This window comes from Lissotriton helveticus, chromosome 7, assembly GCF_964261635.1.
Source record: "Lissotriton helveticus chromosome 7, aLisHel1.1, whole genome shotgun sequence".
Taxonomy (NCBI): domain Eukaryota; kingdom Metazoa; phylum Chordata; class Amphibia; order Caudata; family Salamandridae; genus Lissotriton; species Lissotriton helveticus.
This window is the reverse complement of record NC_136068.1, coordinates 991,661,359-991,678,772: the sequence shown is the minus strand read 5'-3', so window position 1 is coordinate 991,678,772 and position 17,414 is coordinate 991,661,359. Positions and strand designations below refer to the sequence as shown.

Sequence of the window (17,414 nt, the reverse complement as noted above, 5' to 3'; positions counted from 1 at the left end):
TGTGTGTGACTGCTCCAGAGTGTGTGTGTGTGACTGCTCCAGAGTGTGTGTGTGTGACTGCTCCAGAGTGTGTGTGTGTGTGTGTGTGTGTGTGTGTGACTGCTCCAGAGTGTGTGTGTGTGTGTGACTGCTCCAGTGTATGTGTGTGTGTGTGACTGTTCCAGTGTGTGTGTGTGTGTGTGACTGCTCCAGTGTGTGTGTGTGTGACTGCTCCAGAGTGTGTGTGTGTGTGTGTGTGTGACTGCTCCAGTGTGTGTGTGTGACTGCTCCAATGTGTGTGTGTGTGTGTGTGTGACTGCTCCAGTGTGTGTGTGTATGTGACTGCTCTGGGTGTGTGTGTGTGTGTGTGGGGGGCTCTGTGTGTGGGGGTGTTCTGGGTGTGTGTGTGTGGGGGGCTCTCTTCTGCCCTCACTCTCCCCTCTGCCCCAGCCGTCCCCTCTCGCGTTTCCACTCTATTTCCTCGTTGGTTCCTCGCTCTGCCTTTCCCTCTCTTTCTTCTCCTCGCACCCTGACCAGCTCAACCTCCTCCATTCGCCGTCCTTCCTGCCCGCTCACCGTTGTCCTCACATACCCCTCTCCATTTAGGATGCCCCCTCCTTTCCTTTCTCCCTCCCATCCTCTCACATCCTCCATTGATACATTGTTCTCGCCCTATCTTTCTTTTGCTTTCCTCTTCCAAATCTACCTCTTGTTTTTAAAATGTATATTGCCTGTCCACCTCCTGCCCCTTTCCTCTACCCCCCTAACTATCGCCCTCTCTCCCTTTCGTTTTCACCCTTCCAGACTCTCTTCCCCCGTTCTCTCTCTGTCCCCCATTTCTCTCTCTGTCCCCCATTTCTCTCTCTGTCCCCCATTTCTCTGTCTGCCCCCATTTCTCTCTCCTATTTCCCATCTCTCTCTCCTATTTCCCATCTCTCTCTCTCTCTCTCTCTCTCTCTCCTCTCTCTCTCTCTCTCTCTCTCTCTCTCTCCCCCCCTTCTCACTCTCTCCCCCCTTCTTTCTCTCTCCTCCCCTTCTCTCTATCTCATGTTCCTGTGACCCATGGCGTTGGCTGCAGGTGGGTTGGCACAACTCCTGTCAGAGAAGTGTCTCAATCCTGCTGTGGATTAGGGGCACGTGCCCCTGCTTGGTCCATGGTGAGGTGCTTTTTACACAGAAAAAGGTGTCTCTGTTAAACCGTAGTTTGAGAGTATTTTTAGTTATTGTGTTTTCTTATTGTACAAAATGAATCATGGTGGAACCGGGAATCTTATGCCAGAGCATCCCGGAAAACCCAAAAAGTGAAAGTGAAAAAAACATTTTGGAGAAAAATAACGTGATGTCACAGAAATCGCTTCATCTCTTAGTGGTGTTTAATGTAGGTGCATTAAAAAAAAACAGCCCTCACATAAGGTGTCTCATATGACTCAGACCTGGCAGATTCTCTTGATGCCCATGAGCAACAGTAAAGAGCATGTTCACCGCTGAAGAGAGTGACCACTTCACCATTCATCCCTTTGTGCCTGCAGACAGAGCTGAATACTTCACCTTTCACCACTTTGCATCTGCAAACAGAGCTGACCACTTCACCAGCTGAGCATCATTTGCACAAGCGTCATTGACACCCCATACTACCGATTTTTTAATTACATATGGTACCCACAATCACTTCAAGTACGTATGTTGTGATCGGTAGTCTGTCACCTGCTATACATTCCACCATACAGTTTAAGATTCTTTTTTGTATTTGTATTCATCCATTTACACCCTTTTACGTTAAAATAGCTATAGCTTTACTGTATAGTTGCTATAAAAGCTTATAATATGGTATAGTGTTCACTTTAAAAAAAAATCACTCCACTGCAAACAAAAAAGCATGAATAAAAAACATTGCCATTTACAATGCCAGTAGCTCCAACTCCAACAAATGTGAGACCTATTGCAATGTAAATAACAATGCCATTTATTTATAAGTAAAAAAAAAAAGAAATGTCATGAACAATGCCAATAGCTCTAACTTTTCCAAAGGCGAAACCATTGCATTGTAAATGCTTGTTTTTTATTCTATTGGGGCGGCCTGCTTTAGCGGCCACCTTTTTACTTGTTAATTTTTTCTGCCCCTTTTGCTGCCTATGTGTGCCTGGTTTATGCGGTTCGCTCTAGCGGCCGTCTTACGGCTGGTTGCACTCACCTTTGGGTCGCGGCCTGCTTTAGTGGCCTTTTCCCTGTTTGCCTGGTCCCGGGACGCCCTGCTTTAGCGGGCGGGGGTTGCGGAGGTGTTTTCTCTGCAACGCATGTGGTAATGCTGGTTCTGGGGGCAAAGTTCGGGCAGCCGGCCGGCTCGGTTTTATGGGCCGGCCCCCTTTTTTTCTGGTCCCACGGGAGCTCGGGTCCTCGGGACTTTATGGCTTCTTAATGGGGTCCTTGGTTGCATGCATTCGTCCTCTGTGAGTGCCTTTTTGATTCTTGGGACGTTGTTTGTTTGCAGTCATGGCTTCTGATGCCTCTTCCTCTGCTGTTCCTCTTGATGCCCTGCGCCTGTTAATTAATGAGGCGGTGGCTGCTGCATTCCTGGCTCGGGACGCGGCTGGGCCCCCTCCCAAGGTGCCTCGTGCTTCTGTGGATCCGCAGGCTGCTCCTGATGATGAGATGGGTGCTGATGAGGATGAGGGTGTCCGGGGGCACTTTGTTCAGTGTGCTGAGCTCTCTGGCCTGTTCACCCATGTGCGGGTCAATTTGACATTTTCTCCTCCTGTTGCTGATGTTCTGGAGGAGGACTTCTTTACTCAATATCACCAGCCTGCTCCTGACTCTTTTCCCTTGAACGGGGCTGTGCGCAAGGTGCTGGAACACGGGTGGAAGGAGGTGGATATGTCCGCCTTCCCTCGCTTCTTGGCCAGGCTTTACCCTCTGGAAGGTTTTGCTGTTGAGATTCCTCTGGCTGTGAAAGTTGACAATTTGATGACTGGTCTTTCCTCTCAAGGTTTGGTCCTCTCGAATGATGCCCTTCCTGCTGATGCTGTGGATAAGCGTGTTGAAGGGGCGGTGAAGCGTTCTTATACTGCTTCCAATTTTTCTGTCCGTGCTACTGATGGAAATTACATGGTCCAGTCCCTCCTCAAGGATTTTCATTCGCTGTCCCTTCTGTTGCAGGAGGGTGAAGATGCCACCCCTCTTTTGTCCATGATGGAGTTGCAGGTGCGTTATTTGTCGATCTTTCCTTTGACAATTTGAGTGCCGCGGCGGCTGCTTCTGGTGCTTCGATTACTGTTCGCCGACACATCTGGATGCGTTCCTGGAAGGCTGAGTCTTCCCATAAGTCTGTCCTCCTTAAGTTGCCTTTTGGGGGTTCCAAGGTGTTCGGTCCTCAGCTTGAGGAGATGTTCAAGCAATCGGCAGAGAACCGCAAGCTGGTAGCTCCGGTCCGCCCTCTTTCTCGTGGGCGTGGATTTGACTACCGTCGCGCTTTTGGGCATCCTGCTTGAGGCGCTTCACAGCCCTTTTGAGGCAGGGGTCGTGGCCAGGGGGCCCCTGGTGGTGCCAAAGCCCAGGCCCCTGCTAGTGTTGCTGCCGCCACCTCTTCCCAATGATTATCTGCCTTTGCCAGTTGGTGGTCGCCTCCAGTCCTTCCTGCCCCAGTGGTTGTCGGTCCCGGATGCCTGGGCGGTTCACACCGTGTCAGAGGGTTGCCGTTGGAGTTTTCCTCTCCTCCTCCTCCTGTCTTCCTTCGGACTCCCCTGCCCCGTCTTCCTCTGCGACGGGAGGCATTGTTGTCAGGTGTGCGCCTTCTCCTGGAGAAGAGGGCTATTGTGGAGGTTCCTACTCTGGAAAGGGGCGAGGGTTGTTATTCCGTCCTTTTTCTGGTCTCCAAGAAGGACACATCGGATCTGCGTCCTGTTTTGGATCTGAAGAGGGTCAATCACTTTGTTCTCCATCGTCCGTTCAAGATGGTGACTCTGCATTCCATCCAGCTGATCCTCTCCCTCACCAGAGACCCCGACACCGCCAGAACCTGCCTACACGAAGGGATGAAAGACGTCGCCGAGTGGATGAAGGACAGCCGCCTGAAACTGAACTCGGACAAGACGGAAGTCCTCATCCTGGGATCTTCGCCCTCCGCCTGGGACGACTCCTGGTGGCCCCCAGCCCTGGGCACCGCACCCAAGCCAACCGACCACGCACGCAACCTGGGCTTCATCCTGGAACCCTCCCTCTCGATGACCAGACAAGTCAACGCCGTCTCCTCATCGTGCTTCAACACCCTGCGTATGCTTCACAAGATCTTCCGCTGGATCCCGACCGAGACCAGGAAGACTGTCACCCAGGCACTCGTCACCAGCCGACTGGACTACGGAAACGCCCTCTACGCCGGAACCACAGCCAAGCTACAGAAAAGACTCCAGCGCATCCAGAACGCCTCCGCCCGACTCATCCTGGATGTCCCCCGACGCAGCCACATCTCCAGCCACCTGAGGAACCTGCACTGGCTCCCCGTCGACAAGAGGATCACGTTCCGGCTCCTCACCCACGCACATAAGTCTCTCCACGACCTGGGCCCCAAGTACCTCAACGACCGCCTGACCTTCTACACGCCCACCCGCCAGCTACGGTCCACCAGCCTCGCCCTCGCAGCCGTACCACGCATCCGAAGAGCCACCGCCGGAGGAAGATCCTTCTCTTACCTGGCTGCCAAGACTTGGAACTCCCTCCCCATCCACCTTCGGCTGACCCAGGACCATCTCGCCTTCAGGAAACAACTCAAGACCTGGCTGTTCGAGCAGTAGCATACCCTCCCCCCAAGCGCCTTGAGACCCTCCCGGGTGAGTAGTGCGCTATACAAATGGCATGATTGATTGATTGATTGCCTCTGGTGCTTCAGGGGGGATTCCTGGCGTCCCTCGATCTGACGGATGCGTATCTGCACATCCCAATACATCCATTGGACCAGAAGTTTCTCCGGTTTGCTGTGGGTTCCCGTCACTACCAGTTCCGAGTGCTCCCCTTCGCCCTTTCCTATGCACCCAGGATTTTCACGAAGCTCTTGGCCCCTCTGGTGGGTATTCTTCATTCCAAGGGATTGCAGGTTATTCCATATCTGGATGACTGGTTGATTGTTTCTCCTTCTTTTTCTCAGGCTCTGTCGGATGTGGACCAGGTGTGTCTTCTCCTGGGTTCCTCATCAACCATCGGAAGTCCTCCCTGGTGCCCTCCCAGTCCCTGAAGTTCCTGGGGGCTCTCTTCCGCATGGTTCTGGGCATGGTGTTCCTCTTCCAACGGAGCCAGTTGACTTTGTTTCGTCATCTTTCTTGGCTTCTATCCCAGTCCCAGGTGTCCGCCCGTCTCTGGTTGCGTAGTCAGGAGGAGATGGCGTCCACTTTGCATATTCTTCCTTGGGCCAGGCTGCATCTGTATCCCCTTTTGCATCATGTCCTGTCTCACTGGGATCCTGCCTCCCTGGACTACGAGGCTCTGATATCTGTCTCTCCGAGGATTCGGGTGGATCCCCAATGGTAGTTGTCCCCTTAGTCTCTTTCCCGGGGGTTCGATCTTCTTCCTCCTCGGACTGTGGTTGTGTTGTCCACGGATGCCAGTGCCTTGGGTTGGGGTGCTGTGCAGGGTGCCTCCAGGGCTCAGGATCAGTGGTCCCGTTTTGCGTCCCTCCAGTCCTCGAATTGGAAGGAGTTGAGGGCGGTTCGGTTGGCGCTTCGGTGGTTCGCTCCTCTCATTCGGGGTCAGGCTGTCTCGGTGCAGACCGACAACCAGGTGGTTCGGGCTTATGTCAATCGGCAAGGGGGCAAGTGTCGGTCTCTGTTTCTCCTCTCCTCGAAGATCGGGCTTTGGGCCGAGCTGCATCTCTTGTCTATGATGGTGGTCTATCTTCCGGGGAAGGAGAATGGGCCTGTGGACTCTTTGAGCTGGGTGTTCCCCTGCTCGGTGTCTCTGTGTCTGTCCCCGGATCTGTTCGATCAGATTGTCCTCAGGCTCCGCCGTCCTTGGCTGGATCTCTTTGCCTCGGTAGATTCTGCCCTTCTTCCTCGGGTTTGCAGCCTCGTTCCCTCCCGGTTGGCATGGGCGACCGATGCTTTCTCGGTTCCGTGGTCTTTGGGGCTGATGTTTGCATTCCCTCCGTTTGCCTTGATTCCGCGGGTCCTCCGGAAGATTCGGTTGGACCGGGCGGAGGTTCTCCTGGTTGTGCCGGAGTGGTCTCGTCAGTCTTGGTTTCCCCTGCTGCTGACCTGGTCTGTTTGCCCCCATTGGAGATTTCCCCGTGTCCCTCCCCTCTGCGGGCTCCTCTTCTCGGGATTGCCTCCCTGCGCCGCCTCCGGCTGGGGGTTTGGCACTTGAGAGGTTGAGTTTGCAGGGTCAGGGTTGCTCGGTTGAAGTTGCCCGGTGTCTCCAGCTGTCTCTGCGCCCTTCCACCTTGAAGTCCTATGCCCGTCATTGGAAGAATTTCTCCTTCTGGTGTCTTGGGAAGGGTCTCTCTTCTGCCTCCTGTGAGGCTGTGAGGGTGTTGGACTTCTTGCGGGATGGTTTCATCTTAGGGCTTGCGGTTTCTTCCCTGTGTGCGCAGTGGGCTGCCATTCTCGCCTTTAGGGGTTCCTGTGTGTCCTCTGTCTCCCGGTTGGTGGCTCGCCTTCTGTGGAGTTTTTTGCTTCAGCGTCCTGTTTCTCGCTCTCCTGTGCCGGCCTGGGATCTTCCCTTGATTCTCCAGGCCTTGACGGGTCCCCTTTCGAGCCCTTGGCCTCCGTTGCTCTGAAGTTCCTCTCTGCTAAGGTTCTTTTCCTGGTGGCCGTTACTTCTGGGCGGCAGGTTGGTGGGATTGGGGCTTTGATGGCTTCTCCCTCTTTTTAGCGCTTCTGCGCTGACAAGGTCATTCTCCGTCCCAGTCAGTTTTTTCTGCCTAAGGTGTTGTCTTCTTTTCACTGTCAGGAGGATATTGTTCTCCCTGGTTTTTTTCCAGATCCTGCCTCCCCTGATGAGGTGGTCCTCCATTCGTTGGATATGCTGAGGGCTCTCCGCATCTTCTTGGAGAGGACCTCTGGTTTCCGTAAGGTGGATTCCTTGTTTGTCACCTATGGCCTCTCTGGGATGGGGCTTCGTCCTTCTTTGTCCACCTTGACTCGTTGGGTCGAGGGTGCTGTGGTTTCTGCCTACCATTCTGCCCACTGTACTCTCCCCTCTTCTGTTCAGGGTAGGTCGACCAGGGGGGTTTCTCTCCTCCTGGGCCATGTTCAAAGGGGGATCCTTGAGGGACGTTTGTAATGCTGCCACATGGGCTGCTCCCCATACGTTTGTTTCACATTATTGTCTTCAGTTGGGGATGGCGGCCTCTGCTGCTTTTGGCGCTCATGTCCTGTCTGCGGTACATGGTTTGTAATGTGTACTGTTTTTCTGTTGATTAAATGGACCTGTTTTTCTCACACATTCTGGTCTGTTTTTTCTTACAATCACCATGTGCTTGGGTATGGGCTCACTGTTAAGGAATGGAACGGAGAGACAGGATGAGGAGGTAATGCCCGGTTACTCACCGGTAATATTCATTACTCCGAGTCCTGGTCTCCCCGACCCATTCCTGAGCCCGTCCCTCCCTCCCTGGGTTGCATTGTTGCTTTGGAGTGATTGTTTCGTTTCTGGGATTGTTTTCTTTGTTATTCTCAGGATGTTTCTCTGCGACACTTCCCCCTTTATTGTCACGTGATGGTGACGCCATGTTGGAGGAAGCGCAAAAAGCTCAGCTAGGTAATAGGTTTCTGTAGAGCAGACTAGCTGCTCACTGTTAAGGAATGGGACGGGGAGACTAGGACTCGGAGTAATGAATATTAATGGTGAGTAACCGGGCATTACACTGACCGCGCAGTTACCTAAACCAGACCAGTTTCCTACATCTGAAAGTTTTGGATGTGGGGTAACTGACTTTTAAAAGAACACATTTGGTGCTGAAAACTGCACTCAAATGTATGTCAGGGACCATTCCTTAAAAATGTTATTTATATGTTGTTCTGGATAATACAATCCCTAGACACCTCTGTTTGTTTATACTTTTATCAATATTTCTTCAGCACATGTAAAAAACCGACATTTGTTGAGCAAAATGTTATATTTCAGAAATTCCTAAATTGCTCGGCTGCCTTTAATTCGCATAGCACTTCACAGCACACTGCAGAGCTGTTTTGTTAAAAATTATGCATTTTTACAATTTGAAATTCAGTGAGATCAAGAGGGTCCTGGTTCACAATTCAGCAACCTGCCCCAGTGGCACCCACATCCATGTGTCGTTCCGTGATTGACAGCACATCAGTGTCAATCATATGTGCACCTAGGCTGTGCAGTGTCCAGTAACTGACAACATGGCAATGTAGTCACCTCCATGCCCGGCCCTACCCAGTGACTAACAGCAAGCCTGGGAGCAGCGGCGTCACTAGGGGGGTGCGGGGGGTGCGGACCGCACCGGGTGTCACCCCATCTGGGGTGACACCAATCTAGTTAGTTAGCGCTCTGAGTGCCTGGTCACTAGTGTAGTTTAGTAGTGCACTGACTTAAACTGTTAGTGCAAGCGCACAGTGTAGTAGTGCACTGACTGACACTTAGTGCAAGCGCACACGCCGCTGCGCCACGCACGCACGCACCGCACCAGGGATGTTCGTCACTGGTGGTGCGATGCGGATGCGCGCGGTGTACCAATACCCAGGCCAGCACTTTGGTCCCAGGGCCGTCAATCTTAGCTCTACCAATGACGGCCCTGGGACAGCCCCCCGCACGCTGTGCGCACTGACCAGCTGACGCGTCACGGCGCGGTCACGCGCCCGCCCTGGAGGTCGGAGAGACGAGGGAGAGTGTGTGCGCGGTGGTTAATTAAAAGACGACATCATCTGCGAATCTGTCACCACCATCTGTCTGATATCGCGATTTGCGAGCCGAGCGGAGCGCCGTCGTGGTCGGTGGTCTCTCTCCTCCAATTTGGAACGGTGAGACTGAGAAATAATATAATTTACATATTTTATTTATAATAGAATACTTATGAACTAAGTAAGTTTGTGTGGCAGTGCAGTGGCACACAAAATAATTCAGATTCACTACATTTTTTACTGCCACAAATGAAAACACGGCCCTCTTCGGGCGGGTGCACCAGGCTAAGCTTTCTCTTCCTTCCTAGGCTTGGGCAGTCACGATTTGTTTGCTTCGATACTTGCACATCTCATTGCACAAGTGCCAGTATTGCCTACGAACGTAACGTTTGTTCTTGTGTTTGAGTGTCTGCCATTGCAGTATTATCCTTTTACCTGCGTTTGGTACTCCTTTGTAACATGATGATGCACACGTCACTTTTCTCTTGTTGTAACACACTGTTTGCTACCTCCTACATTTTGTTTGCTTTAGATACTTGCACAAGTGTGCCACCATTGCCTATGTAATGTTTGTTGTGCTTGAGTGTCACTGTCTACCATATATTGCAGTATTATACCTACTTTGTTTTCTCTCGAGCAGACTTAAGTTCACTTTAAAATAGTTTATTGGGATTAGACTACTGTAGAAACCTGGTGCAGAGATCTTTGTTTACCCAACAAATTCCAAAGCATATTTGTAGCTGTAAGATAACTTTGGTGGTGAATACACTTGCTGGCAAGATTTGTGTGCAGTCTAGTTACAGGCCGGCCTCAGTCACTCATACAAAGTATAAAGAGTTAATGTGATGTCCCAGCTGCAAAGTGAAGCATGCACCATGCAGGTCACAGATTTGTATTTTACGTAGGAAGCTCAGCTAGTTACTGCTTTCATTGCAGACATTCTTGAGTGAGATAGGTCTCAGGTTACCATCCTTGTAATATACCTGCTTAATGAATTATGAACCATCTTTAAGGAATTGCATGCTAACTGCAAGGTATAAGTACATTTTTCACAAAAGTGTTCCTTTAGTAATTAAGACGCATTAGTAATTGCTTTTATACACTTTTATTAGTTTAATTACTCGTGTAGATAATGCATCTGGCATTAAGTCAGTGGATGTGAAGCTCTTACATTCAGGGATTGGAAAATTAAAAACCTGCCTTCAGTCATAGTTTATCTTTTAAGCACTTGTAACCTGCACACATGTCACTTTTTCTTCCTGTAATGCACCGTTTGCAACCTCATGTATTTTGTTTGCTCACAATCGTCACTTTTGCCTTTTGTAACTTAACGTTTGCTTTTGAAATTTGTTCACTTGTAATTTTCTCCTCATGAGGAGTGTGGCTCACTGATTAGAGCGGCAGACCCTGATGCAGAGGTCTGGCCCGGGACCAGGGTTCAATTCCCGACGCGGCAGGGTCCTGAGCCCAAAAAATGTCCACGGACTCGATAATTCTCGCCTCGGTGCCTATTCTAATCATGGGGTCCCACACTGCAACTCTGGGCAATAGTTGCTTAATCTCCACTACGGCGGCCCACCCGCTGCGGGATGCCTGGCTTTCACCCTGGGGATACCCAGTAGGGGTTATCTCACAGGGAAAAGCCAGGACGGGTTCCCAAGGCAAGCGCCTTGATGCCTTCGGGTGATACGTGCGCTATATAAGTCGCAATACATTTACATTTACATTTACATTACTGTTCCTATTGTGAAGCGCTCTGACGCCTTTGGGTAAAGTCTGCGCTATATAAAAACGCATAAATAAATAGAAGACTGTGTCCGGCCCCGCACTTCCAACCTCCTAGGCTAGTCCTGACTCGGGCGGTGCATTGTGCTTGCAGTTGCACACGGCCAGCTGCATGATTCATTGCTCAAGGCAGGGAGCAGGCCAGGCCTTTCCTTGAACTCGTCACTTCACTTGCAGGTGGTTCACTTCACAGTTAGTTCACTTCACACGTCTACTATGAAGTGAACTGCTTCGGCTGAAATATGTCCTCTTTGCTGGCCGGTCTTCATCCTGCTGCCTTATTGTCCATCCTGGCAGTGGCAGCATTTTTGTGTCCCTGTGCTTTTGGCTGTGGATTTGTGTTTCTGCTGACTTGTGATTTGTTATTTTGGTCATTCCCTCGGTTGGGGCCCTGCTTCTCTGGGTACACTGGCTGTGCCATTTCTCTTTTGGGTTTCTGGTCTGTTGGAGGTAAAATCGGCGTTATGGGGTTACCAGTTAGAAAATAGAGCATTCATGCTGCGCCTTTCAAGTGCCCACAAAGAGAAGAGAGGAACCAGATTTTAAAGTGAAAGAGACAGTCAATCATGAGATGAAAATATGGTTCTGTGATTTCATCACATGCCGCAGTAAAGAGAAACTGTATGAACATATATATATTTGCCATCTGTGTCCACTGGCGGACTCGGAGCGGAGGAGGTCCATGCGGTAAGTCGTGAGGGGGTGACACCATGAGTTACCCGCACCGGGTGACACCAACCCTAGTGACGCCACTGCCTGGGAGCGTGCTGACGTTAGGCATCTCTATGCCATTTCCTCCCCTGTGACTGCCATCATCAGGCCAGTGTCAGTCATATTTGCACCTAGCATTCCCCAGTGGCTGACAGCATGCCCGCGCCAGTCACCTGTACAGTCAGCTCTCCCTAGCGATTAAATGCATGCTCGTGCCTGTCGCCTCTACGCCCAGCACCTCCCAGTGACTGACAGCTCTCTCCTTTCCCTCCTAGGATCACCCTGACGCTGGCGTGCCCAATGGACCTGAAGAACTTCCCGATGGACGTGCAGACCTGCATCATGCAGCTGGAGAGCTGTGAGTGCCCAGGGGCTGTCTATAAATAGCGCCCGCTGCTCTGTCACCGCACGCGCTGCACCCCCTTTCCGCACTCAGGGGACCCGGAAGAAAAGATTGCCAGAAGGCTGCCTGGAATGGGCTCCGTGTGTACACTGACTGCTCGGGGCGCCCCTCCTAGGCTCCCTCAACTCATGCACAGGCACACACCAAGAGAGTGAAGCTGCACAAGGTAGTCAGTCACACGAACCTGTCAACTTCTTCCCCTTAAATTCTATATTTGGAACTGTAGCACAGTAGAAACTGAAGAGATCCGTTCTTTACCGGATGTGCAGGACAGAGTGCAGTCTCAGCAGTGCACGTTGCCCGCACTGACAGAACACGTACTGCACAGGCAGTAACAGTGCAAGCTTCTCTCTCACGGACAGCAATCTCTGGCACAGAATGGGTAGAGTGCAGGCCGAGGCAGTCCCTCTCAGCACAGGCTAGCTACAGATTAAGCAGCAGCAGTGTATGTGTCCCTCACACACATTGAACCCATGCAGGCCGCTGTGTTATAGCCAGGGTCACAGGAATTATGCGGCAAGAGAGGCCCAAGTTTTGTAGCAGGGTTGAGTAAATTATGCGGCAAGAAAAGGAAAATTATGCAGCATAATGCAGCACAATTCGTAATAGTGTTAATTCATTATTTTGTCATTTTTAAACTTGGTAACCCTGTATGGGCATTGGTTGCATGGCATTACTACCAGTTGAGCACCCACATATAGAACTAAGCAACAGAAAGGTGACCAGTCCAGCTTTGCAAAGACCTTCCACTGTGCAGCAACACATGTCGCTGCATTTTAGTAACTTTTGACCGTTTGAGCTATAAACAATTTTTTAAAAATCTGTACATTATGTGGCAGAGGATGACTTATGTAGCAAATGCGGCAAATCAATTGTTATGCTAAAATTGTAGCGGCCGTACATTTGCATATTTCCAGTGGCCCTGGCTATTGCTTACATCACAAAGAGAGCAGATGTAGCACAGGCAGACACACACAAGCTGTCCTTCTATGGGAAGGAGTAGTACATCCCAGGTAGCAGCCAGGGCCGGATTGGCCGTAGCGGGCACAGGGGTTTCCCTGGTAGGCCGACAGGATGGGGGCTGGTTTTGGTTACCTGGGGGGGAGGGCTGATTTTTTTACCAGGGGCTGGCAATGCTGGCACCCTGTAACAAAATTGGCCGAATTCGGCCCTAGCAAACAGCTCGGCTGCACACCTAGCCCCAACCCCCCCCCCCCCCACCCCCACCCAAAGCCCAAGTGGCCGGCCGAGCAGTTTTCCAGGGCAGGTTTTGGTTCCCAGTCCGGACCTGGCAGCAGCAGTGCAAACTTCAATCTCAAAGAGAGCAGGTACAGAGAGGGCAGCAGCAGTCCCATCTTCAATTTCAAAGACCCGGTAAAGAGTCCCTCCCTCAAAATACAGTCATAATATTGGCAGTAGCAGTGCTAGCTACCCTCAAACACGGAAGAGGTACAATAAAAGCAGTAGTTGTCAAGCTTCCCTCACACACTGAAGATGCACAGCACAGGGAGCGCAGTATAACCTTCCCCCACTCAGAAATCAGGTACAGACCAGGAAACCGAAGCATTTTTGCCTCATACAATGAGCTTGGTTAGCACTTTCAGCAACAGTGACAGGTTTCCTCACCTAAAAAACATGCACAGCACGGAAAGCACCACGGCAAGATCGCACACCCCGCGCCCAACACACTGTCACAAAGCAGGAAAAACAGGCTGTAGCAGTGCAAGTGTTCCTCAAGCACAAAATAGATACATAATAGGCAGTAACTGTGTAGGCTTTCCTCGCAAGTGCACGCACACACACACATACACAACTGGCAGAGCATAGGTAGCACAGTCTGAGATTCTAGAACATACAAAGAAGGTAAACAACACGAAGCAGCAACGTATGTTTATTTCAAAGACGGAATGGGGGAGCTGGCCAACCGTGCTCCAAGTTTCTCTCTCACGTACTGAGGGTCTCATTTACAAAAAAAATCACACAGAGCGGAGCTAAAAACAATTTTGCTGCACCGAGCTGTGTCCTTTTAAAAGCATAGGGATGTGCTGTATTAACAACAATACGATGGATCTGTGTGCTTTTCCCTGCGCAGGCGCACAATTGGCTGCCATGTTGCAAGGGTGCCTGCTTTGCTGGAATGATTGTTTTTTTGCAGGAAGTGGCTCCTTCCTGTTTGCAGGAAGTGGCTCCTTCCTGCACAAAAACAATCATTGATGGCCTGTTCCTCTTTCTATGCATGTTTCAGAAATGCAGCATGCATAGAAAGAGGAAAAAACGAGGAGATATAAAAGTATTTCTCCTTGTTGTGCCATTCCTATGCCTCCCATGAGAAGGCATAGGATCCTGACACATTCTTGTAAATCTGGGAATGTGTCAGGTTCCATGGATGTTGCACGAGAACACCCACAGCAACACGCATGGACCACCCCGTTCACGCAGAGTCATGCCCTAGTTATCTCCAGGAATCTTGAGGATCCCTTTGATTCCATTTTCTGGCATGAGGAAGTTAGAGAGTTAAGTTGGCAAAACTGTAACAATTCTGGAACCATTGACCATGTGGAAATTTGTCAAGTTATTACACAGATCTGAGCCCTTGATGCCCCAGACTCTTGTCTGCAGCCTGGCCTTTGTTGATACTTTTGGGTCTGTTGACATACCTGGTGCTGAGAAAATCCAAACACGACTGGTGGTTTGGAAGTTAATGATCTTTTAAATACATCACTCCCTTTAAGGGTATTCTTGTAAATGGACCCCAAAAGCACTGTGAGCCCCTGTTATGGTCCCCCTTCAGACTAGCAGCCTTTCATGACTCTTGCCTCATCATTTGCCACCAGCCACTGTGCCAGCAACCATCCTTTTCTGAACATTTGATTGTTACGTGTTTATGTGGACACTATGTGGTGTTTTGGAAGGTGGTGTGCAGGTAATTCAGTGGGTCCAGAGTGGCTTTATAGAAAATATATTGAAACCTAATTACATTGTTACACACTTTGAACAGTAGGTGACCTAAGTTGGTCTCAATAAAAAGATAAATGAAACCCTTGAAATGTAGCAACTGGAGCTGTTGACTGCTAAGTAGCAAGAGAAAGGCTAAGATTGGGTGTTTGCTTTTGCCGGTTGAGCTATGGACTAAGGGCCCCATTTAAGTCTGGACGGAGATTGAACTTTGTCGCAACTGTGACCGATTTCCCTCCCCACCAAGACTTTGGTCTGCCTGCCCAATTTAAATGTGGGCGAACTATAGTTTGATGATGGCGGAGAGTACTCTGCCACCACTTTGGTCAAACTCCTCTGTTGGCCCAACAGAGTAAGGGTCGTCAGAGGGTTGCCTATATGTCCACTCACATAACTTAGATCAGTGGACATAAAGCCATTTTTCAATGCCTGTCACTGCCAGGAAAAACCTTCCTATTGGTGGCATTGAAAAGTAATCAATGCCCCCTGCCCGACCACCATGGGAGGAGAGCATTGGATTTTTTTTTCTTCAAAATGAAAATCCAAATTTGGTATTTGTTTCTTAAAATATGTTTGACAGAGCCGTCCGGCAAAGTTACAATGCATTGCCAGGAACCTCCTCGACTTCGATTCCTGTTAATGCTTGGAATGTCTGCTGGACCGACGGACATTTCAAAATGTGCCCGTTCCCACCTCTGCCAGGAACATAGAGTAAGTTACTCCGTCACCCTGGGGAAAGACAGGTCAACGGTCAAAATGTAAATCAGGCTCTAATCCTTAGACTGCGGACCTCAAACACACCTATTTGTTTTTTCCAAGTAAAGCACAGACTGAAATGGCAGCCTTAAAGCTGTGCTCTAAAGGCCTCACATGCTTGCGGCTTCACAGCACAGCTTGGTCTGTGACTAACTCTTCAAGACTCTTGGCTTACTCCTGTAATTCGGTAGTAAGCCAGCAGTACTCCAATATAAGTCACAGTCATGTTTTGTGAATCAGTCCCTTAGTGTCTACGTCATACAATTGTGTTAAAGAAGCCTTAAACAGTTCAATTGAGAGACAGGGGCTAAAGGGGAATACTTTGTGAAATATTTCGGGGGTGCAGTTGTAAAGAGGGCCCAGGAAACCAACGGTAAATGATTCCAGTTTGTATGTTTGGAGCCCAGTAACCCCTGAGTGCCCTGGGCTAGGTCGTACATGCCTTGAGCCCGACACTCCACGCCAAGCGATCTGTGTTTATAACTGGCTGCCCTCTGCTCTTCCCCTCTCGCTTGCAGTTGGCTACACCATGAATGACCTCGTGTTTGAGTGGCAGGAGCCGGGTGCCGTGCAGGTCGCCGACGGACTGACTCTACCACAGTTCATCTTGAAGGAGGAGAAGGATTTGCGGTACTGCACCAAGAACTACAACACTGGTGAGTGGGCAAAGCACAGTCTACATTCAAATTCAAATTCAGCTTTATTCGATTGTAAAGCAATGCAATCATAAAAGCAATTTATACACATTATAATCATAATAAAAACATTTAAAATGGGATATCGAATATTCAAGTTAATTTCATATAAAATTATGGCAGTAATTATGATCAAAATATCACACTTAAATTCATCTCATAAAAATTCACAGCAATTCGTTGACTCTAAAATGATAAACTTGAAAATTCCTCAGAACATTATGCTCTTCCTATAACTGACCGCTTTTTTTTAAAACATCGCAATATTCTCAATCATATTAGCATTATCCATGGTTTGTAGTGCAATATACGTTGGTCGGCATTTTCCTATCCCTATAGATTTCAGCATTGGGAGAATCCAAACTTTCCTAATAAGAGTATAAAATCCACAAAAGAAAATAACATGAATAGTGGATTGACTTGAGCAATTATCACAGTCTGCATTCACCTGCCACCTTCCCCACTGAATCCCGATTGACCAGAGCTGGTGCCGCGTGCAGGGCTGTGCTCTTTTGGAATTAGAACATTATTGACAAAGTGGCGGGCCAAGTGGAGGCAAACTAGTGGTTTAGGAAGTTTCTGAAGCTGAATGTTCTTCCGGGTCAAGCACAATGCGAACCATACACATAAAGCTAAATGAATGTGGCAAAACAGCTTGCACAGATAAGTAGTGGTGCAAGCAGGTTTTGTCATATTAGTGGCCGGGACCATATTACATACACACCCAGATTTACCATCCTTGGAATGGAATGGAATGAGAATTTGTAGAGCGCGATGGCTACCCAGGGGCGTCCCAGCACTGTAGAAAAAACTGATGAGTTGAGCTGAAGTGGTGGGAGTGTGGGGAGCAGAGGAAAGGTTTAGGTCGAAGTTTTATTAAAAAGCCATGTTTTTAAAAGTTTTCTAAAGGTAAGCAGATTGGGTTCTGATCTGATTAAGAGGGGGAGAGAGGTCCAGGTCTTAGCCAGGTTGTAGGAGAGCGAGCGGCCTCCGCATCTGGCTCTTTCTTCTTATGCGTGGTACAGAGGTGAGGTAGGAGGTCGCGGATCTGAGGGGCCGAGAGGGACAATAGGCTTCCACCAAAAGACGATTTATGGCGGGGCCTGTTCCCCAGTAAGAGCGATGCGCAACGCACATGCTCTTGAATTCTATTCTGGCTCTCACAGGGAGCCAGTGAAGGTCCTTCAATCTGGCTTTGACTGAGGATCGACGAGGGAGGTTCAGCAGGATTCTTGCCGCGCAGTTTTGAATAACTTGTAGTTTGGTGAGTGTGGACTATGGGGC

At 49.7% G+C, this 17,414-nt stretch overlaps 1 protein-coding gene across 1 annotated transcript in view; it reads left to right on the top strand.

Annotated features, from left to right (window-relative positions):
* Positions 1-17,414, top strand: part of GLRA1 (glycine receptor alpha 1) — a 413,241-nt gene that overhangs the window by 347,295 nt on the left and 48,532 nt on the right. The window contains exons 5-6 of the mRNA XM_078653635.1: positions 11,597-11,679; positions 15,954-16,091. Of these exons, the coding sequence (XP_078509761.1) occupies positions 11,597-11,679; positions 15,954-16,091 (221 nt within the window). The remainder of the gene's footprint in view (positions 1-11,596; positions 11,680-15,953; positions 16,092-17,414) is intronic.